The 23349-nt window shown below is 32.0% G+C and overlaps 1 protein-coding gene across 3 annotated transcripts in view; it reads left to right on the top strand.

Moving 5' to 3' along the window:
* The first annotated feature begins 437 nt into the window (after positions 1 to 437).
* LOC134707166 (transmembrane protein 245-like) overlaps positions 438 to 23349 on the top strand; it is a 28335-nt gene continuing 5423 nt past the window's right edge. For 2 of the 3 annotated variants that reach the window (XM_063566718.1, XM_063566720.1), the window contains exons 1-15: positions 438 to 994; positions 2547 to 2775; positions 3305 to 3460; positions 4079 to 4444; positions 5016 to 5164; positions 6050 to 6154; positions 6749 to 6825; positions 8956 to 9046; positions 11795 to 11899; positions 15484 to 15516; positions 17965 to 18132; positions 19684 to 19806; positions 20835 to 20968; positions 21559 to 21659; positions 22824 to 22998. In XM_063566718.1, the coding sequence (XP_063422788.1) occupies positions 485 to 994; positions 2547 to 2775; positions 3305 to 3460; positions 4079 to 4444; positions 5016 to 5164; positions 6050 to 6154; positions 6749 to 6825; positions 8956 to 9046; positions 11795 to 11899; positions 15484 to 15516; positions 17965 to 18132; positions 19684 to 19806; positions 20835 to 20968; positions 21559 to 21659; positions 22824 to 22998 (2522 nt within the window). In that variant the 5' untranslated portion in view covers positions 438 to 484. The remainder of the gene's footprint in view (positions 995 to 2546; positions 2776 to 3304; positions 3461 to 4078; positions 4445 to 5015; positions 5165 to 6049; positions 6155 to 6748; positions 6826 to 8955; positions 9047 to 11794; positions 11900 to 15483; positions 15517 to 17964; positions 18133 to 19683; positions 19807 to 20834; positions 20969 to 21558; positions 21660 to 22823; positions 22999 to 23349) is intronic. The other variant, XM_063566719.1, reaches the window with a different exon arrangement.

Here is a 23349-nt window from a genome sequence, read left to right on the forward strand (position 1 = left end):
GCTCCTATCCTATGTACATATTTTTTTTATAATAATGTTTTATACATATTTGTTCTAAACCATATTTAATTATTGACAATCAGTATATTAAAAAGATTGCATGTGTTGTTTGTGGATATTGTATTCATGAACTTTGTGATTTGTGTTGATTTATATGCTCTGCGTAATGTCCTTAATGGGGCCTTTGATTAGGAATAAAGATAATTGAATTTGAATATTGTTTTGATAGTAAATAAACTTTCTTGTCGTGCTATTGTTTTTCTTCTTGTTTATTCTTTACGCTTATTTACCATTCTTGTACCTAATTAGTGAGTACGAGTTGGTAAAAACAGAGACAGATAATACAATTGTATTATATGTCTCTGGTAAAAATAAGGTACGAGTTGGTTGAGTACGAGTTGCCGTGTAACTTTTTGTGGCTTTCTCTATCTTTTACCTCAAAATGAAGAAGTACTCCGAAAGACTACGAATGGGCAAATAAGAGATGGAATCTCCATCTGTTAATTTTCGGTCTTCTATTCATTCTGTCATAAATAACCTACCACAAGGCCATGATAAGGCATTTAAACAAGCCATTTATACAACAGCAGCTAACATTTTTGTTCTTTTAGCAGGTGCTGCAGCTATTGCAGTATACTTCATCCTTGAACCGTTTCTTGGACCATTATTATGGTCGGTGCTATGTGGTACATTTCTGTACCCCTTCAAGCGCTCCTTGACGAATTCTTTGAGAAAATGGTTGTCAGGGCTTCGAAATTCTGGCACACCTATTGTTGTTGGAATTGTGACTTTACCTTTCAGCTCAGCAAATCAGGCGTATGAATCCGTGTACTCGAAGATTGTTGACCATCTGAAGGTGTTGGGAGGAGGACTGTTGGCTGTTTTCTCTGCCTACTTATTATGGCACTTTGGTCCAGTATATACTATTTTTGGTGCTTTACAGTCCATTGTGTATTTTGTTTATGATGCACTGGGATATTTTACATCCTTTTGGGTAAGATTTGCCTGAAATGAAGTTTGTATTATTTATAGTAATATGTCTGCCTTTATAGAGAGGGGGTAGGAGGGGTCCTGATCCCAAAATACCGGGCTTAAAAACACGAGATCCCGAAATCTCTGACTTAAAAACATGTTTCCTGAAGTCCCGAAGGTTGAAAACAAATTCTCGGATCCCAAAAGGGTCAATCCCGAAATCCTGATCTTATAAACACCCCATCCCGGAGTCCCGATAAAGGTCCTATCCCCCATCTTTATAAAAGAGACATGAAAGATACCAGAGGGATAGTCAAACTCATAGATTGAAAATAAACTGACAACGTGATGGCTCATAATCAAAAGACATACAGACAAATAATAGTACAGAAGACACAACATAGAAAACTAAAGACTAAGTACATTTTTGTAACATGAACTCCACCAAAAACTTTTGGTGATTCAGGTGATCCAGAAGGGTAAGCAGATCCTGCTCTATATGTGGCACCCGGTCGTTGTGTTGCTTATGTTATTACAAATCCTGTAGATAGTCTAATTCGGTAGGTCAACCGACTTGTGATAGCGTCCTGGAAATTTACGAAGGGATGATTTCAACTTCACCATTTGGAACTCTTGGTTTAATAGCTTCCTTGTGAGCCTCTATCAAGGAAATCATGGTGGGAAATACAAGCCCGGGAATATCGTATCAACTGAGAGATAAAATTGAGAATGGAAATGGGGAATGTGTCAAAGAGACAACAACCCGACCAAATAAAAAAACCCAACAGCAGAAGGTCACCAACAGGTCTTCAATGTAGCGAGAAATTCCCGCACCCGGAGGCGTCCTTCAGCTGGCCCCTAAACAAATATATACTAGTTCAGTGATAATGAACGCCATACTAATTTCCAAATTGTACACAAGAAACTAAAATTAAAATAATACAAGACTAACAAAGGCCAGAGGCTTCTGACTTGGGACAGGCGCATAAATACATGTATATACTCCATATGCCGGTACTGCTGGAATGTTGTTACATAGAAATGGAAAGTTCACAATTGGGAAGCAGAAATCAAAAGCTCTTTTTTCAACCGACCCTCATTGTCAGTTTCTAGATGTTAGTCTAGATATGAGGCTGACTTAACTGTGTTTGTAGTATCCTTTATCTCTAGTTCTATAATATATAGATTGCAAAAAAAATAAAAATATATACATGTAAAATAAATTTCCAGGTACCGTGCAGCCAACCCAGGAAATTGAATAAAAGGGGTTAATCTGAAGGGAAAAAAAGGTGGCTTTCAACCCCCGGAACCATCCTCCTGGGTCCTCCACTGATTATAAACTTACAATTATACTTCTACATTGTTCTAAGGCAATGTTTATTGACCTACACTACCCATGTCCATATCACTGCGTATCATATGTCAATGGTCAGTTTGTTCAGTTCTTGCTTACTTTTCTAACTCAATTAGAGTTTTCACCGTCCACTGCACACAAAAAATGAGTGTGAGTGGGGCATCCATTTTCTCCAGACACATTCTTGTTAATAAATAAATTCTTATTCTGTATTTTTTAGGTGTGGACTATTGTAGTGGCATACTTGCTTGCTGTAGGATTTCTGTGGTCTCCAGAATCCAAACGTTACTTGCGTTACCTGTCTATGCCAGTGTGGTTTGTTTTAATTCTTCATACAGCAACAGTTGCTGGATCTTTGAGAGTTCCTCTATTTATTCTTCTGTTGATACTCATTATTGTAGGTTTTGTGGCAGAAGTAAGAGAAGTCAGGAAACCAAGAAAAGTAGAGGGTAAATTTGTTAATTCATTTTTGATTCAATTTGTATTTTCAAAGTTATCAATTTATAAACAAGAAAATGTGATACAATTGTTAGTGAGACAACTACAAATGCATTCATCAAAGAACAAAATACAAGGATGTTGACAAAATGGTTTAATAAGAACAGAAACATTGTTTAATGGTCATATTTTTCAGTGGATGGCCATACAATGTTAATAGTAGAACAGAAGGGAAAATAACGTTCACTGCATCAGATATTAACAAAGCTACATGTAAGACTCCAAAAAATCAGTACATAAAACGTTAACTCATTTATTCATACAAGAAATATTTCACAATGACAAATTATGTATAAATATATATGAAATAATAATTCATGGTTTGTCAAATTATAACCTAGTTATTGTTAAACCAGTACTGACTAAATAATAGGTAAACTTGTTACTCCATCACTGAGGGAATTATAGGTAAACTATTGACTCCATATTACTGAACAAATTATTGGGAAATTTGTGACTCATTCACTGATTGAATTGTAGGAAAACTTGTGACTCCATCACCAGTAGAAACAGCTTGGATTGTAATTACTGGTGACTATGACAGTTTGAATACAGAGAAACAATCAGAAGAATTAGCTACCACTTCAGAACAAAATGTAGCTGGTGGAGATAGTCAAAAGAAAGAAAATAAAACAGGTAAAATTTAGCTGGCTGGGATAGTCAAATGACAGAAATAAAACAGGTAAAATGTAGCTGGTGGGGATAGTCAAAAGAAAGAAAATAAAACAGGTAAAATTTAGCTGGTTGGGATAGTCAAAAGAAAGAAAATAAAACAGGTAAAATTTAGCTGGTTGGGTTAGTCAAAAGAAAGAAAATAAAACAGGTAAAATTTAGCTGGTTGGGATAGTCAAAAACAGAAATAAAACAGGTAAAATTTAGCTGGTGGTGTTAATCAAAAGACAGTGATATGTAAATTTTGACTAATAATATCTCAATAGTAGTACTCAAGGCATCACAATTTTATAATTTGAAAACTAACAAAAATTTGGAAGAGTTGAAAACAAACAAAAAGTCAGGACATAGTAAGCTGAAATTAAACCTTTTTAGATGCACAAGATCGGTACTAACTATAAAGTACACTGTATATAAAGCATCAGATCCATATTCCAACAAGTCACATGTTTTTATTGTTTTTTATTTTTATTTTGAAGAAAGATTTGCATTTTATCATTGAATTATAAATGTTGTCATTAGTATTATAACTAAACTTACCTGAGGTATTTATGCAGGTATTCATTTTTTGTTTGTTTGTAGAAACAGAACTAAAGAAACCAAGTAGTCTACCAGTAAAATCAATTAGCACTGCCCCGCCACAACCAAAGTATGAAAAACAGATAACATCGAAACTAAACATGTTTTTGAAAAAAGATTTAAAAGAAACATCAGAACCTGAAGCAACCAAACCACAGACATCTGAAACAACAACCAAACCAGCACCACCTTCCAAGGAACCAAACAAACCTAAACCTACTGTTTCTGTGGAGCCAACAGGTTCTGATAGTGACAAATTCTTTCTGATATTATTTTGGATGTTAATCTTGACGAGACTATGGATGAACATGTGGATATTACAGTTACTTTTACCCATTGGCTTCATTATGTGGTTGTTCAAATTTTTAGGTATTATAAATGAACATTTCAAAATTTGTACAGAGAATTTTCTGATTTGTATTACTGTAAATTTTTCAGATGCTTTTGAATTCATATATCAAGATGATGATGGATAGATTTAAATGTAACACATTTTATTGTTAGAAAATGTATGATTTTGTTTTATACATAGTAAAATGTAATAAATAAACTCATCATAACAGCTGAAACACATTCAACCACAAATTATGAATGAGCCTAAAATGCTTTTTTTTTGGCAATTGCATTATGTACTTTAAAATCTACTACAGTAACTGTAAGAAGAAAGTATTGATAAGATCTGCAAAAAAATAAACTTGAACACAGTCATCTATTGATAACCTCATAGGGGTTAAATTGCTCTTACAGCTTTTATCAATTTTTGCTTTTTCAAACTTTTAATTATACTTATAGAGAGATAGCTATATAAGATCTATGAATAGGCTGTAGCTGACTGCAATAGAAATAGAGATTGACAGAAGATCATTTTAGGCAGTTTGGAGTCGCTTGCTAAAATTGTTAGAGCCGTAATTGAGCTGGATGTATTGAATTTATTTTGCAGGATACCATTTAAGTAGTGAAGGTATCTTGGGAGATAAGGTGAAACCATTGAAAGGTAAAGCAGAGGAATGGTTGATGAAGAGGAAGGATGCTTTGGCACCTAGATGGATTTGTGGACTCTTCCTTTTGATGAAGAGGGGAGATGCTAAGGTTAATAATTAAATGACTGTCAGGAGATATAAAATCACAGCTTCTATATCAAACAAGTTGTACAATTTGTTTATGATGTTTCATTAATATTTACTAAATTTTCAAACTAAAAGTGGTTTTTTTTATGTATAAATTATGGACAGTTTCTGATCAAAGGCAGTAATTTTCATTTGAAGAAAAATGGTTTAAATAAATTGTTTCACAATACCAAGTAAACATAGAAATAAAAACTTACTTTTGGGGGTAAAGATTGCATTCAGGTAATCAAAACTCTTACTTATGTGTCTGGCTTTATAGTTATTTGTTTTTTCAAACTACATGAACATGTATCCCTTACACTACTTCTGAGAAGAAGACAAAAACAGAGTGCACTGAGCACAACATTTGTTTCATTCTATCATGAACATATTGAGAAATTTATAAATGGAAATATATTTTCATATATTTTTAGGAGTTCCAAATCATTGTTTGTGTGGAACTTACTTTTTAAGAAAATTACATAAATTGTACATGGTGCATGAATATAGTAACTGTTCGGATATTTTTTAATGAAGTAATATTAAGAATTAGAGTTATCTTCCTTTGTCAAAAAATTGTAGTTATTTTAACTGCATTCATTGCATTTGCTTACAAAGCGTAGTTTAATTTTTAGCGAAATGAATGTAAACTACCAATCAGTGCTCACAAGCACTATTATATAATTTTTGTTGAATTTCATAGCAAACACAATCCTGTAGTAATAACAATTTTGATCAACAGGGTAGTTCAAGTTACTTACTACTTACTCGGAAATTCAATTTGGACGTCAACCGTGTGTACCTTATGTTTTGTTGAAATTTAACACATGGCTTTGTTTACCAATATAAAAAAACATATATATTGCAGATTATAAGAATTTTGGAACTATCATTGGATAAAGCTACTAGTATCCTGTTTATACTGTTACTGTTAGTGGGAACCATTCTAGTCACTGTGTTCTGTGCAGCACAGGTAAGTTTGCAATATGTTATTAGTATTGTTTTTTGAAATACTAAGGCTGTTCTACCTCAGTCATAGATTATCTTAGTTGTATTTGGCAAAACTTTTAGGAACTTTGGTCCTCAATGCTCTTCAACTTATTCCTTTTTTTGGATTTGAGCGTCACTGATGAGTCTTTTGTAGACGAAACATGTGTCTGGAGTATAAACAAAATTTAGTCCTAATATCTATGATGAGTTTATTTATAAGATTGCTTAATTTAGATAAATACTGTAAACCAACATGATTTTGGCAGTGATTTATTCATGTTAAACTTACCTGAGTAATTGATGCAGGGTTTCCCCCGAGTCAAAAGCATCAAGGTTTTTTGTTGAAGACCATACTTTGACCTATAATGGTTTACTTTTACAAATTGTGACTAAGATGGAGAGTTGTCTCATTGGTACTCATAACACATCTTCTTGTAGCAATGAACTGTTGTATTGTGTTGCCTAAGTCTTTTGCCAATAATGAAACACAACATTTTAATTTTTTGTTTGCAAAACTTGAAAATGTCAAATGGAATCCCTGTGATGTAAGTCTCTTCAAATCATCTATTTTGTTTAGGTTCAACAAGAAAGTATGCACCTGGCACAAATGACAAGTAATTTATTCAACAACACCCTTCATCCTGAAATCACAAGGTAATATTAGCAAGTGTTGAATGATTCATTATTGAAAATTAAGTCACAGCCTTTGAATAATGTGATGGTTCACTAACCATATGTAACCTTTTCATATTTTCAGAAGTCGATATAATTTCACTGGTCAATAAAACATGTATAGATGACACTACTTTAAATATAATACGTTTTCATAATTTGTCATCTTCTTCAGTATGATTATATTCAAAATATTTTAGCTTACTGGTAACCCATAACAAATGCATGAACCATTTCTACTAATTATATATCTTACAGAAATAATATGTCATTGAATGCATATCAGTAAGTGTGAAGATACAACTTATATATCCTATCACTATCCATTTGAAAATATATCATTTACAGCTTAAAATGTATAATATCCCATCACTATTTATTTAAAAAAAATATATCAACTTCAAACTAAAAAAAATCAAAATATTCCATTTCATTTTTATGCCCCACCTACGATAGTAGAGGGGCATTATGTTTTCTGGTCTGTGGCTCCGTTCGTTTGCCATTTGTTCGTTCATCCGCAGGTTAAAGTTTTTGGTCAAGGTAGTTTTTGATGAAGATGAAGTCCAATCAACTTGAAACTTAGTACACTTGTTGCTTATGATATGATCTTTCTAATTTGAAAGCCAATTTAGACTTTTGACCCCAATTTCACGTTCAACTGAACATATAAAATTAAAGTGGGATTTTCAGGTTAAAGTTTTTGGTCAAGGTAGTTTTTGATGAAGCTGAAGTCCAATCAACTTGAAACTTAGTACACTTGATGCTTATGATATGATATTTCTAATTTTAAAGCCAAATTAGACTTTTGACCCCAATTTAACGGTCCATGGAACATGGAAAATGATAGTGCCAGTGGGGCATCCGTGTACTTTGGACACATTCTTGTTTGTACTAATACATATTCTTATAAAGAGTTTTGATTTGTATTTACATGAAATTGTTGATAAATTGAATTCGAATATCAGAGAGAACATTGTTGAAGGACATACGGTTGCCTATATTTGTTTGTTTCTGTGTCATGTGGTCTCTTGTGGAGAGTTGTCTCATTGGCAATTATACCACATCTTTTTTTATATGCAAGTTATCATGATAACTATTGAATAATTAAGTTGAATTAGATATATATATTTCCAAAAATTCAGATTGAAAATGAGAAACCATACTTGCTTTGGAGGAATTCATAAGTTTATAATATATATTGTACATAAATAGAAGTTTCTTATGCTTTTCACATTTGTACAGATATGAAATTGTTGCACAATTATAATTGCTATGTATAAAAAAGCTTTACAGACTTTTAAATTTCCACCATGGGAGGACATTTCACATGCATTTTCCCATTTAATGTTTTACTTACAATAGAACATATTTGACATTACAGGTGAAAAGTTATTGTCTTTTGAGGGTCATCGGTGAAATCTTAAGTGTATTTATACAAAATAATAAAAAAATGTGAAGTTCTTCAAGTGTATAAATTTTGTTAATGTTTTATGGTTACTTATACACTGCTTAATATATGAGTTTGATTCTAGATATTTTTTGAATTGAGAAGGTTCAGTAGTTCTACTGGTTATTAATATAGTCTAGTGTTGGGTAGAAATGGTGCAAAGGTATTCTAACGTCATTCATAGTTAAAACTGACAACAATAGAATAGCACCAATGGATAAAATGGAAACATTTTTTCTTGTGTAGTTAGGTTGCTGTTTCATTTGCATATCTGACATCTCCTTTGATTCATACCCTTACACTCAAGTAAATATACCAGTTTAAATTATTAAGACGAGTTTGAGTTCCATACCATAACTCTTATTCTTGGAGGATCAAAAGGTATAAAAAAACAGATGATGCACTTATTTTAAAAGATAATTTATTTTCCATACGTATACATTCCAGCATAGTTTTATTTTATATTCAAGATACTAATTAAAAGTTAATCATATCTTTTATTTTTTTATTTTTTAACATTAATCATTAGTTTTGAAAACAATTAACAAGAAATTTCTATATGGAAATTAGATTTGCATAAAGTTTTTATTAAACATACAATGAAATGTTCATGAGGACGTAAGAACTAAATGTCCCTAGATTTTTATCTTGTTTAATTAATGTAGTTGGTTGCCAGATGGAGAAGAAATGCAAAAAGCTATGGACTCGATGGTAGGGAATGCTTATCTGTATGGAAGGAACTGGATAGCATCTAAGGTAAGCTATGGACTCGATGGTAGGGAATGTTTATCTGTATGAAAGGAACTGAATAGCATCTAAGGTAAGCTATGGACATGATGGTAGGGAATGCTTATCTGTATGGAAGGAACTGGATAGCATCTAAGGTAAGCTATGGACTCAATGGTAGGGAATGCTTATCTGTATGGAAGGAACTGGATAGCATCTAAGGTAAGCTATGGACTCAATGGTAGGGAATGCTTATCTGTATGGAAGGAACTGGATAGCATCTAACGTAAGCTATGGACTCAATGGTAGGGAATGCTTATCTGTATGGAAGGAACTGGATAGCATCTAAGGTAAGCTATGGACTCAATGGTAGGGAATGCTTATCTGTATGGAAGGAACTGGATAGCATCTAAGGTAAGCTATGGACTCAATGGTAGGGAATGCTTATCTGTATGGAAGGAACTGGATAGCATCTAAGGTAAGCTATGGACTTGATGGTAGGGAATGCTTATCTGTATGAAAGGAACTGGATAGCATCTAAGGTAAGCTATGGACTTGATGGTAGGGAATGCTTATCTGTATGGAAGGAACTGGATAGCATCTAAGGTAAGCTATGGACATGATGGTAGGGAATGCTTATCTGTATGAAAGGAACTGGATAGCATCTAAGGTAAGCTATGGACTTGATGGTAGGGAATGCTTATCTGTATGGAAGGAACTGGATAGCATCTAAGGTAAGCTATGGACTTGATGGTAGGGAATGCTTATCTGTATGGAAGGAACTGGATAGCATCTAAGGTAAGCTATGGACTCTATGGTAGGGAATGCTTATCTATATGGAAGGAACTGGATAGCATCTAAGGTAAGCTATGGACTTGATGGTAGGGAATGCTTATCTGTATGGAAGGAACTGGATAGCATCTAAGGTAAGCTATGGACTCGATGGTAGGGAATGCTTATCTGTATGGTCCATGGAAGGAACTGGATAGCATCTAAGGTAAGCTATGGACTTGATGGTAGGGAATGCTTATCTGTATGGAAGGAACTGGATAGCATCTAAGGTAAGCTATGGACTCAATGGTAGGGAATGCTTATCTGTATGGAAGGAACTGGATAGCATCTAAGGTAAGCTATGGACTTGATGGTAGGGAATGCTTATCTGTATGGAAGGAACTGGATAGCATCTAAGGTAAGCTATGGACTTGATGGTAGGGAATGCTTATCTGTATGGAAGGAACTGGATAGCATCTAAGGTAAGCTATGGACTTGATGGTGGGGAATGCTTATCTGTATGGAAGGAACTGGATAGCATCTAAGGTAAGCTATGGACTCAATGGTAGGGAATGCTTATCTGTATGAAAGGAACTGGATAGCATCTAAGGTAAGCTATGGACTTGATGGTAGGGAATGCTTATCTGTATGGAAGGAACTGGATAGCATCTAAGGTAAGCTATGGACTCAATGGTAGGGAATGCTTATCTGTATGAAAGGAACTGGATAGCATCTAAGGTAAGCTATGGACTTGATGGTAGGGAATGCTTATCTGTATGGAAGGAACTGGATAGCATCTAAGGTAAGCTATGGACTCTATGGTAGGGAATGCTTATCTGTATGGAAGGAACTGGATAGCATCTAAGGTAAGCTATGGACTCAATTAGGGAATGCTTATCTGTATGAAAGGAACTGGATAGCATCTAAGGTAAGCTATGGACTTGATGGTAGGGAATGCTTATCTGTATGGAAGGAACTGGATAGCATCTAAGGTAAGCTATGGACTTGATGGTAGGGAATGCTTATCTGTATGGAAGGAACTGGATAGCATCTAAGGTAAGCTATGGACTCAATTAGGGAATGCTTATCTGTATGAAAGGAACTGGATAGCATCTAAGGTAAGCTATGGACTTGATGGTAGGGAATGCTTATCTGTATGGAAGGAACTGGATAGCATCTAAGGTAAGCTATGGACTCTATGGTAGGGAATGCTTATCTATATGGAAGGAACTGGATAGCATCTAAGGTAAGCTATGGACTTGATGGTAGGGAATGCTTATCTGTATGGAAGGAACTGGATAGCATCTAAGGTAAGCTATGGACTCTATGGTAGGGAATGCTTATCTGTATGGAAGGAACTGGATAGCATCTAAGGTAAGCTATGGACTTGATGGTAGGGAATGCTTATCTGTATGGAAGGAACTGGATAGCATCTAAGGTAAGCTATGGACTCAATGGTAGGGAATGCTTATCTGTATGGAAGGAACTGGATAGCATCTAAGGTAAGCTATGGACTTGATGGTAGGGAATGCTTATCTGTATGGAAGGAACTGGATAGCATCTAAGGTAGGATTTTATTAGAATTTATCTGGTTATTGTATGGTTGTGCTTTTAGTGAATTCTGAACAAACTTGTTCAGTAATAAACAAATAAAACTTTTCAGGTTCCTGTTCTTAACATTATGTTAAATTCAAATCTTTTATAAAGTTAAATTATTAACTTGTTAGTTGTAAAGATTGAAATAGCCAGCTGTATGCTGCACTGAATTTTCCAGAGATCCAGATAGAAGATCACTCAAATATTTGTGTTGGATCCATTGTATTAATGTAAAATGTAAAATCAAACCCCACAGCTTACAAACAGAAATGTCTATATCAGTTTCTAAAAGTTATCAATTGTGCTTTTTTAAATATTTTTTAGATAAAATATAAGATATTAGTGCATCATTAATTTAGAAATTTGATTAAAAAATATCTGTAAATGTAATGGCCAGTATTTATTTTTTAGGTTCGTGACCTTGTAGATGGTGAAAAAGCCACAAGTAATAATACACAGCTAGAAAACCAAGTGTTAGAAGTATGGGACAACTTATATGAGAACTGGCTGGCCAGGGTATGTATTTATTACATTGTTTAGCTTATGCTTATCAGTCTTGAATTTTGAGAATTCTAATTATTATCTTTAAAAAATATGATTTTTTTCTACTATTTATTTGAATTTGCTACTGTTTTAACTTCAGAATAGTTGGTGAATTTCGATTTTTATAGATTATCCTAAATCATCTCAATGAGATTGATTTTCTCGCTTAGGCTGGTAAGGCGAAAGTGAGAAAAAGCAATTGAGTTGAGATGACCAATGATAATCTGTTTATTGCTATTTAACCTATGAAGACGTTGTTAATTTCATGACAACTGGCACATGTGTCCTTAGTTTCTAGCGATAATTTAAACAATTATATAAAGTATGTTCCCTATTGGAATTTTGAAAACAAGGATAATTTTATATCAATAGACTCTGCTGAGAAAGAAAATAATCAGTCTGACAGTAAGATCAAAGAAAATTTTTGTAAAATAGTGATAAAATTAAATTATTTACTTTTGCAATAATTGTCCAAATAATGGTGATAGACGTGTGATATCATGTGCTTATGAAGAATCTGTTTATTGTGTATAATGAGAGGAATGGAAGAAGAGAGTGTAATTATTTTTATTCCAGATGAATAAGTCTTTGATTAAAGACTATAATAAATATGTTTTATGTTGTATGTTCATAAATGACTATATCACTGGAATTTTTCTCTTCTAAATCTTTGCCATAAATTTTTTATTCAGTATTTGTAAAACATAATGGGTAATCATAGATTATCATTGGTCATCTCAACAAGATTGATTTTCTAGCTTGAGCAAAAGTGAAAAATGCAATCAATTTAGCAAGGTCTGTTTGAACATGATCAAGTGCAGCTCATGTAAATATTTTTGGAACTTTCATGTCTTTCATATTTTACTCTCACAAATATATTTCATAATATGGTAATATAATTTTTGTCATTTTTTGTAGCAAATTAAATTTTTGTTTTCTTTTAATCTGTTAGTATTATCCCTAGAATCCATTTTTGAATGTTTGTATTCAATGTTTGTGTTAGATTTGTGGTTGGTTGTTACAGGTTTATATCATAATGTTATTATAATCCATAGTCTCTTTTGTCTTAAATCCCAAAAATTTAGATTATGGTACATATTTTATGGTATTATTTATCTTCCTATTCTATGCACCTTAATGCAAGAGAAATATTCATTAAGTTATTTTTGATGTATTTTTATTTTAGAATAGCTCAAATGTAAGTTTGACATATATCTTGTGGTGATTTTGTCTAAAGTATATGGATTTTCTTAGCTTTTACTGCATAAGTATAAGTTTTCAGATAATTTTGAAAAGGATTTTGATATCAGATTGACATTAATTTAACTTTGAAGGTAAAAACAAATTATCATCAGTGGTCCCAACATCGGTATTTCATTTCTGCATTTAGTTACCTTTCTTTAATTCTTTTACTTATATCATGTATAAATACATTTGAATAGATTTAGGTTTTTATTGCACACAAATTTTAAATTCTCCAAAAACATAATTAGGAACTTTTAAAAAGACAACTCATACATAAATTCAAGCTTAAATTATTAAATGTATTAGATGTTTATAAATGATGATTCCAAAATAATAAAATGCTTTAAAGTACACATTTCATATCAACCCTTTCTCTACTCTTATTTTATAGAGAAAATATATTTCAAAACCATTAACGCTAAAAGTGGAATGAATGCAAGCAAAAAACAAATTCAACCAAAACAGAGAAAGAAGGGGTAAATGAGACACCCCATCCAAAAAGCATTGTAAAAAATAAAAACTGAAATCATTAAGGTATGATCTCAAAAATGTTTCAAAAAGCTGACCTTTATAAAGTTTAATAATACTTTATTTCATAAGCAAATACAGCTCATAGGATTAAACCGATACACAAAATATACAGTTTACATATACATATACAGCATTAAATATAGCAGAGTTTGGCATACAATTTACATTGATAATAAAGGTACATAACAAACAATCAGGTATTATGAATTTGTTCTGCCTCGTAAAGGTATTTACCCAGATTATTTAGTTCCTTAATATTTCTTACAGTTAGTAATTGAACTCCAGTTGAGTTTATCATTCGGTTTAACAAAACTAGATTTGTACATATCTTCATAAATACTATTCAATATACAATTATTAGATTCTAATAACTTCAACCAATCACTTACCATTCTTACATTTAGACAATATACGTATAGTGTCTTGAAATATGAAATTTATTTGTATGAGGCTTAGAAACGGGAAAATGCGAGGTTCTACCGAGCATTTTCCCGTTTCGGGCCGAATACAAATAAATTCCATATTTCAAGACACTATACGTATATTGTCTTTATACTGAAATCGAAAAAAAATATATAAAAATGAAAAAACTATGTTACAAAAATTGTTAAAAAAGTGTTTGGAATTTCCCTCTTGGGGTACCATTTTGGGGTATTTCCCTATGAGCGTAGTCCAGGCGGTAAAACATTGACATATTAAGGAATTAGAAAGGGAAAACGAACTTAATTGATAACATTTGATAACCATGGTATATAAATAACCAATTTGAAGACATAAAAGTTTAAATTCATAAAAGTTTGACCATTGTTACTTTTACGTTGTTATGGTCGTGACGTGATGTTGTTGATGAAATACAATAAGGAGGCGGGGCTTATAGGTTAGTTGGGGTCATTGACGTATAAAGCTTACGTTTATACGTATAGCTTTATCTGTATAGTAAAATAGCTGATTGCAGTATAAATCTATTTACATACAATGGTAAACGTCCAAGTTCAAAATACACTACTGTAAACCAACTTAGTTTCGCAAGCGATTTATTTTCGCGACTTTCGCGAGTAGAAAAATAAAGCGAATATAAATCGTCGCGAATATGTAAAAAATTGATCTTTCCTTATCAAATGCATCAAGTAATTAGAAACTCGTGAAATTAAATAGCCGCGAAGTGATCTAGAAAGAGTAAAACGCGAAATAAAGTATCCGCGAAAATAAGTTGGTTTACAGTATTATGGTTTACCGGTCGCTTTTTTCACTTTCAAAATTCTTTTTATAAAATACAAATGAAGCGTTTCTATATCAGCTCCCTTGTGAAAACCCCATAATTCACAATACTTTTTACATATATATCAAATAAGGATATCAAAGTCTCAGTGTTATAATAATCATCATAAATATGTATATACCTTTCTTTGTCCCATCTTAGTATCTACTGATTAACATGATAACCATATGAAGAAATGAAATACTTATATCCTGTGGAAACAAAATATTTAAGAATATTTCTTATTTTTATGAACATAAAATGAACTTAGTCAGTATAGATTCTTAAGATATTTGAAATTTGTGAAATTAAAGGTACAAAAAAATGTATACTTTGTTGCAGTAGTTGACACTTAGCTTTGATGTAGTAAAATTGTAATCTTTGTTAAAGTTTAACAGTATAGTTACAAAAATTAGTTGTAAATATTTGTAGATGGTTGTAAATAGTTAAAGTCACTTGCATGTATCTTCACGTATCTATTTGTATAATGGCTTTTTAACTTTGTCCTAATATATGATAACAGATTTCCTATACAAGACTTTGGTTATGGCGAGGGGTAAGATTTGAAAGTTTGTGGTGAGATGTGGTGAAAACATCATGTCCAGTGTGTAGTGTAGTATTCTTAATCTTTCTTTTCTTTATATCTTAAACACTTTTCATTATTAGTACTACTTAAATTTCAATACAGCTTTCTTAATAATAATCTGTCATTTCTGTTCTTTAAAGAAGACTTTGTAATATTAAGTATAGATATATAGCCATAGAAGATCATGTTTCAAAATTCATTATCAATCACATTGCTCTTCAACTTCGTACTTTATTTGGTCTTTTTAACTGTTTTGATTAAAGCTTCACTGATAAGGCTTTTAACGACAAAAAGCCTGTCTGGCACATGATTTTAATCCTGGGATCTATGATGAGTTAACTGTAAATTCAGAAATTATTGCATGCATTTTTTATCGCAATTTCGTCATTTAAGACTAAAATACGATTTTTAATTTTGCCATATTGAGAACAATTCTGTTTAATTCATTTAAAAAGAAATCAAAATGCAAGTTTAAATACATGTGATTGTAGCCCCGTCAAATTTTACGCAAGAACATTGCAATCATTTCTGAATTTACAGCATTGCTTTTTTTTGTAAATTTAGTACCCATTTTGAACAGAAAAAAACAATACCTGTAGCAAAATGTTTGCATTTACACTTTTCTATGAAAGATAATAAAAAACATTGAAATGATAAAATATAAGATTGACAGTCAACAAAAGTAACAAAGTATTTGATATATACATGAAAATAAGACAGGACAGTCATTTTGGTAAATTAAATCAAAATCAAAATCTTATGGTATGGCATAGGTATAAACTAATACCATTAAATATATTTAAAAAAATGATTACTTTTTATTTACTACCAACACTGGACAACGATGTATGATGGTTATGGGGAATGATTTAATATCGGAGAGTATTCTTCAATATATTTTTTTATATAAGAAGAGCTTAAACTTTTTAAAGAATTTATTAGTAAACATGCTGTGAACAAAGCAATGTATTCCAAGATATATTTGTTTAAATAACAGATTATTGTGCTCATTCCTGAAAGTCATACAGTGACCTAAAGTTATTAGTATCTGTTTCATTCGGTCTCTTGTGAAGAGTTGTCTCAATGGCAATCATACCACATCTTCTAGGTTATATGTAAAATGTAATTGTTTATACCAAGACAAAGTAAAGGATATTTATGGTTGATTAGAAACTTATACTAATAGTGATACTGCTTTATGGAAATGACAGAAGAAACTCCTTCCTTACTGTAATTATTACAATCATTAACTTTTGATTATATTTGCTGTGAGATTTTATGGCCCTACCACTCATTGAAAGGTACTCAGATTAGCCTTTTTGTGCTGATGTGGCATAAAGCAATCTATACACAATCAATCTCATTGGCAGGGACATTTAGGTGTACTTATGTCTGCACTTTCAACTTTCTAACTGGTCACTTCACCATTGTCAAATCAACAGTTCTCACAACTTTTTATGCCCCACTTTAGGGCATTGTGTTTTTAAGTCTGTGTGTCTGTCTGTTTGTCAGTCCGTTACTCTATCTGTTCAGCTTCAAGTTTAAGTTTTTGGTCAAGGTAGTTTAGATGAAGTTAAAGTCCAAATAAACTTGAAATTTATTACCTAGTTTTGACCCCAATTGTCCAAATGTCCACTGAACATAGAAAATGATACTGTTCCACTTCATGTTAAAGTTTTTGATTGCTTCAGGTTTAAGTTTTTTGGTCAAGGTAGTTTTTGATGAAGTTGAAGTCCAACCAACTTGAAACTTAGTACACATGCATCCCATGATATGGCCTTTCTAATTTAAATGCAAAATTAGATTTTTGACCCAAATTTCACAGTCTACTGAATATAGAAAATGATAGTTCGAGTTGGGCATTTGTGTACTTTGAACACATTCTTTTTCATTATGGCTAGTGAGCTGATTTTTTTCTGCATAAGCATATAATGATTTTAGGTTTTCTTTTATATGTACTTCTTTTCACTGAATTAAGGTTCTTAGACTAACAATATTTTATTAACAGTGTGCATCACTTATTTTGCTATGTCTTATTCCACTTGAAAGAATATGTACTTAAATGCAAAGGTATAACGTAGCAACCACTATTCTAAAATGTTTTACAATGAATAATTACTTTACAATAACTGCTACAGCTCAGTAATATTTGTGTTTTGATGATATCAAAGAAAAAAAATCTGAATAAAATCAATATCCCAGCAACCTTCAGAGGAAGGGATAATGTTAAATGAAAAAACTCACCAAAAACAGTAATGTTTGTAAAAGATACCTTCATCAATACTTTTTTAATAATTCATGTGAAACAGAATCTAATGATTTATGAAAATGGTTGCCACCAGCATACTATAATACCATATTTTATTAAGAGTTATGTCCCTTGGCTAATATATACAGTAAAATGATTGTATATTACAGAATGCCAGTACCGGTAGTAACACACAGGAAATTACCACTGGGTTCCAGGTTATTCCAGCAGACTTCATGAATCTACAGTCACTATGGGAACTTGTTACTAATGGTGACCGTTTCAATCTTGGACAAATTATTCCTTTTGTAAAGGAAAATATTGGTACTTTTATGTCGGTAAGTTAAATTTCTGCACTATTATCTTTTTAGATTTATAAACCAATGAGCTGAAAACTTGACAATTTTCATTCTGCCATTGGCTGTAAAATTTGATCACATAATAACATAAAAGCTTTCTTGACAGTCAAGACTATTTTGTAGATTGATTGCGGTCTCATTGTTTATATTCCACATATTTTGTTCATATAAATTGAAATAGGATACTTTAAAAAGAAAATTTCAACTGTTTGCATTGTTGTGTGTGTTTACTTTTCTTTTGAGAAACTATGATAGCAAACATTGTCAGCAAAATAGATCTGTTAATAGGTCAACATAGCTGAATTGATCAATTATCCTCAGAACTATAATGGATAAAAAATAACAAAAATGACCAGAAAGATAAGATCAACAAATAAAATTAATTTGAACAATTTCTGGGATTGATATAACAATATTTTGAAAAATCAGTACTGTTCAAATATGTGTGGGAAAGTTTATACCCCTTGGAAATATAACTGATATGGAAAATTTACATAATAAGCTCTCTCTTGCCAACATTTCTCTTCCAAATTTTTAACAAATTGTGTCAAATGATAATTAGTTTCTCTATATCAATTTTGTTTATAATATAAAAAATAACTCCAATATTCCGTAAATTGGAAAAATTGGAAAAAAGAATATAGGCTTTTACCCTGCCGCATTTTGTGCCTGTCCCAAGTCAGGAGCCTCTGGCTTTTGTTAGTCTTGTATTATTTTAATTTTAGTTTCTTGTGTACAATTTGGAAATTAGTATGGCGTTCATTATCACTGAACTAGTATATATTTTTTAGGGGCCAGCTAAAGGTTGCCTACGGGTGCAGGAATTTCTCGCTATATTAAAGACCTGTTGGTGACCTTCTGCTGTTGTTTTTTAATTTGGTCGGGTTTTTGTCTCTTTGACACATTCCCCATTTCCATTCTCAATTTTATTTTGAAATTAGAAATTAGAAATTCAAGTTTCTAGCTCACCTGGCCAAAAGGGCCAAGTGAGCTTTTCTCATCACTTGGCGTCTGTCGTCCATCGTCGTCTGTCGTTGTTAACTTTTACAAAAATCTTCTTCTCTGAAACTACTAGGCCAAATTTATCCAAACCTAACCACAATCATACCTAACCACAATCATCATTGTGGTATCTAGTTTGAAAATGGTCAATTTTCGCCCTAAGGAGTAATTGCCCTTCATAGTAAATTTTTAACAATTTTCATAAAATTTGTAAATTTTCACTAACATTTTCTACTGAAACAACTGGGCCAAGTTTATTACAGATAGAGATAATTACAAGCAGCAAGAATAGTTAGTAAAGTAAGATCTACAAACACATCACCAAAAGACAATTTTGTCATGAATCAATCTGTGTCCTTTGTTTAATATTCACATAGACCAAGGTGAGCGACACAGGCTCTTTAGAGCCTCTAGTTAATTTTGCAAAATATTATTTTCTCATTAATAAAACCTTCCCAAAAATTTCTGAATTTACAGTCCATGATGAAATGGTATTATTATATGTATTGTTTTTTTTTTATATTGTAGGTATTGGAATCAATATGGTTAGTCCTGAAAGGTAACATGAACCTGGTATTTAACCTTCTAACAGCTACTTTGTCACTGGTCTTTGGAGGAGGAACTGCAATACTCAATTTCGTACTGTCGTCTGTATGTATAAACACTATACAAATTTTTCATATTTCTTATTTAAAAGTAGGTTGCATATTTGTGTTACGGTTTATGTACCCTTCTGTAGCCATTTTTGTACGAACTTTCCAAACCTCAATTTTATCAAAACTACAGATATAATGAATAAAAGAGATAGGCCATTTAGTACATATTCCAAGGAGAAACCACATCATAGAATATCAAGTGAGTAATCTATATCATTGACTGTCCTTCTGGTATCTTTCGCCCCTCTTTTCTATGCTTAAAATTTTATAACAAAAATACCTGTAGATTTTCTAAAAAAAAACTCTTGGTTTATTTGCCACAAAATCCTGTTTAACTTTTAAATGCAATGAAACTATAAGTAATAATGCCTGCTCGAAGTTTCCCCTTTAATTTGTATAGGTTCAAAATAGCCCATCTTTATTATTCATTATCTTTGCTGTTTTTATACTATTGGAAGTTTGATAAATTCGTAATTCAAAGGCAACAGAAAGGGTCATAAACCTTATATTTACGCTGTGATTGTAACCATTGTAAAGTACCTACACATACATGTAACCGAATTTATAAATGAACTGATTGAAATAAAATTGGCAAATCAAACACACCTTTAACATGCTTGTGAATTTGCTTATAATTTATATCAATAAATTTTAAATTTAGATTGAAAAATTGTTTTTAAACTGACTTGTAAAACTATTTTTACAATGTTTATATGCTGTCACTAAATCTGATTGGTTCTCTGTTTTTAAAACTATTGACTCCACCCATAGGCTTGTTTACTTTACCTAATAATTATTTCATGGTTGAGCTAGGAAGGAAGCTAACTAAAGAATCTACATGTAGCTTCATACTCGTTGGAATCTGCTGTAAAAAGTATGATTGATACAAATTGCTTTATTGCTTTACAAAGACTGAGGATGCCACTGAAAAAGAAAAAAAATCATAATTGGAAAAGTTCAAATCACTGCAAAACTTTAATGAAATAACAAATTTAAGATCAGATTTCAAAATTTTTCAAATAGGCCATTTTCTTGACAACCCTTTTCTACCTGCTGGCATCAAGTGGAGATCAGTATAAACCAGTAGAATGGTTCTCTAGTATCAGTGTAACACACCAAGGAAACAGTTTTGGACAAGCTGTACAAGAAGCAGTAGGGTAAGAGTTATCTATTGATTCTTCTCAAAGGGAGATATAGGTGTTATTTTTCTGACTGTGTTATAGCTAATTTTGTTCTACTCAATTATTTATCTTATTTCATTTTCACCCTCTTATTAAATTACCGTAAAATTACTTCAGTTGTGTTGTCCCGATAATTCAGACAAACTATATTCTGGTCTTGTTGAGCTGAGAATGAATGTGATATAAAACTTTGGTTTGCCATTTTTAGAAAAGAAAAGAAAATGAATTGCAATCATTTCGACCTGACCTTATTTCTTATCCAGTACTTGTCCTGTAGAGGCACTGATAGATGGCAAAAACAGTCAACCAATAAATAATTTCATTGCTGTAATATGAGTTTTGTTGTATTTTTTGACAACTGTGAATGTGTATAGGTATCGGCACATTTATAATACCCTACTAATTTAGTACTAAATGTATACAGAATTATATTTGGGCAAAAATTTGTTGAAACTGATTTGTTTGTTGATGTGGCATGGTTTGCAATGGTTATGTATTCTTGTTATAATTATTTTTATAGAAACATGTATTTATTACAAAATGTATATGTTTTGCTTCTATTTTAGTGGTGTGTTCATGGCTTCATTAAAAATGGCAGTGTTCTATGGTCTGTACACATGGTTAACACATTCAGTCTTTGGTGTGAATATTGTCTTCATACCATCAGGTAAGCTGATTTATTTTAATTGAATTCACCATGTAATTTGGTATCAAGCATTCATCGAGAATGCTATGCCATGTAATTCATTTTCATATCCATGTTTATCAACATCCTGTTAACTGTATACCTATAGAGGGGGTATTATTAGTGATCAAAAGCTCATGGTTCAACTTGTTATGTATCTGTTGCTTAGGAATTTTTCTGTAGAATTCCACTTTGTTAAGTAATAAGAAATATTCTTAAGCAAGGTTAGTAATACAGACAGAGTTATGTGAGCACTGTTCAAATCTATCAGATTCTGACTTCCTAATTGCCAATACTGTCTCAATTTTCAAAGATGTTGAAAAACACATGTTTTTCATCACACGTTTTAGTCAGAACAACTTCATATTAGGACAGCAGATCCACAGTAAGACACTTACTTCTTGTGCATTCTTCATTACAATGGACTTTAAAATTGCAAATCAAATAAAAAAAAAGGAAAATGTGATATGAGTGTTGCCAATGAGACAATTTAGACTAATTTCTAATTAGTGCATATTGTCTATGTTTTTTTAAACACTTTTTAATAAAGTCTTCTTGATATACCTATTTCTGAGTTTCTAAATTGTGGTTCTAGTACCTGGTAGTTTATTTCTTTTTATGCCCCACCTACGATAGTAGAGGGGCATTATGTTTTCTGGTCTGTGCCTCCATTCGTCTGTCTGTCCGTCTGTGCGTCCGTTCGCTTCGCGTTAAAGTTTTTGGTCAAGGTAGTTTTTGATGAAGTTGAAGTCCAATCAACTTTAAACTTAGTACACATGTTCCCCATGATACGATCTTTCTAATTTTAATGCCAAATTATAGTTTCGACCCCAATTTCATGGTCCACTGAACATAGAAAATGATAGTGCAAATTCAGGTTAAAGTTTTTGGTCAAGGTAGTTTTTGATAAGTTAAAGTTACATCAACTTGAAACTTAGAACACATGTTCCCTATGATATGATATTTCTAATTTTAATTCCAAATTAAAGTTTTGACATCAATTTCACGGTCCACGGAACATAGAAAATGATAGTGTGAGTGGGGCATCCGTGTGTACTATGGACACATTCTTATCTTTTAAAGAGACAAAAATTCTGCACAAAAATATTGTTCTGCATAAAGTACTTCCATATTGTTTGTTTTCAGCTCTGGCAGCAGTATTTGCAGCTGTGCCTTTTCTTGGAACATATTGGGCTGCAATTCCAGCTGTCCTTGAACTGTGGCTAGTAAAAGGTCAAGGAGTATTATCTATATTCCTGTTTGTACTTCATATGTTACCAACCTATGTAGTAGATACTACAATACTCAGTGAAATTAAAGGGTAAGCTCTCTTAGGAGGATTGATTACATAGGAAATAAGGCACCAGCGTGTGAATTAAAAGGGTTTCAACTTCCTTTAAATACTATATTCATGTCAAATATCTAATGTTGGTCCTTATGAATAAAGCATTAAAAATTTATTATCCAAATATAAAATTTAATATAGGGCCATGGTCATAGATATACAGCAGAACATATTAAAATGTTTCAGGAATTTCATACACTGTACAGATGAAAATCAAGATTTGTTTTTATTAATATAAAAAGAGTCATCTTTAACAATTCTTGAATAGATATAAAAAGATGTGGTATGAGTGCCAATGAGAAAACTTTCCATCCAAGTCACAATCTG

Source organism: Mytilus trossulus, chromosome 2 (genome assembly GCF_036588685.1).
Source record: "Mytilus trossulus isolate FHL-02 chromosome 2, PNRI_Mtr1.1.1.hap1, whole genome shotgun sequence".
Classification (NCBI taxonomy): Eukaryota; Metazoa; Mollusca; class Bivalvia; order Mytilida; family Mytilidae; genus Mytilus; species Mytilus trossulus.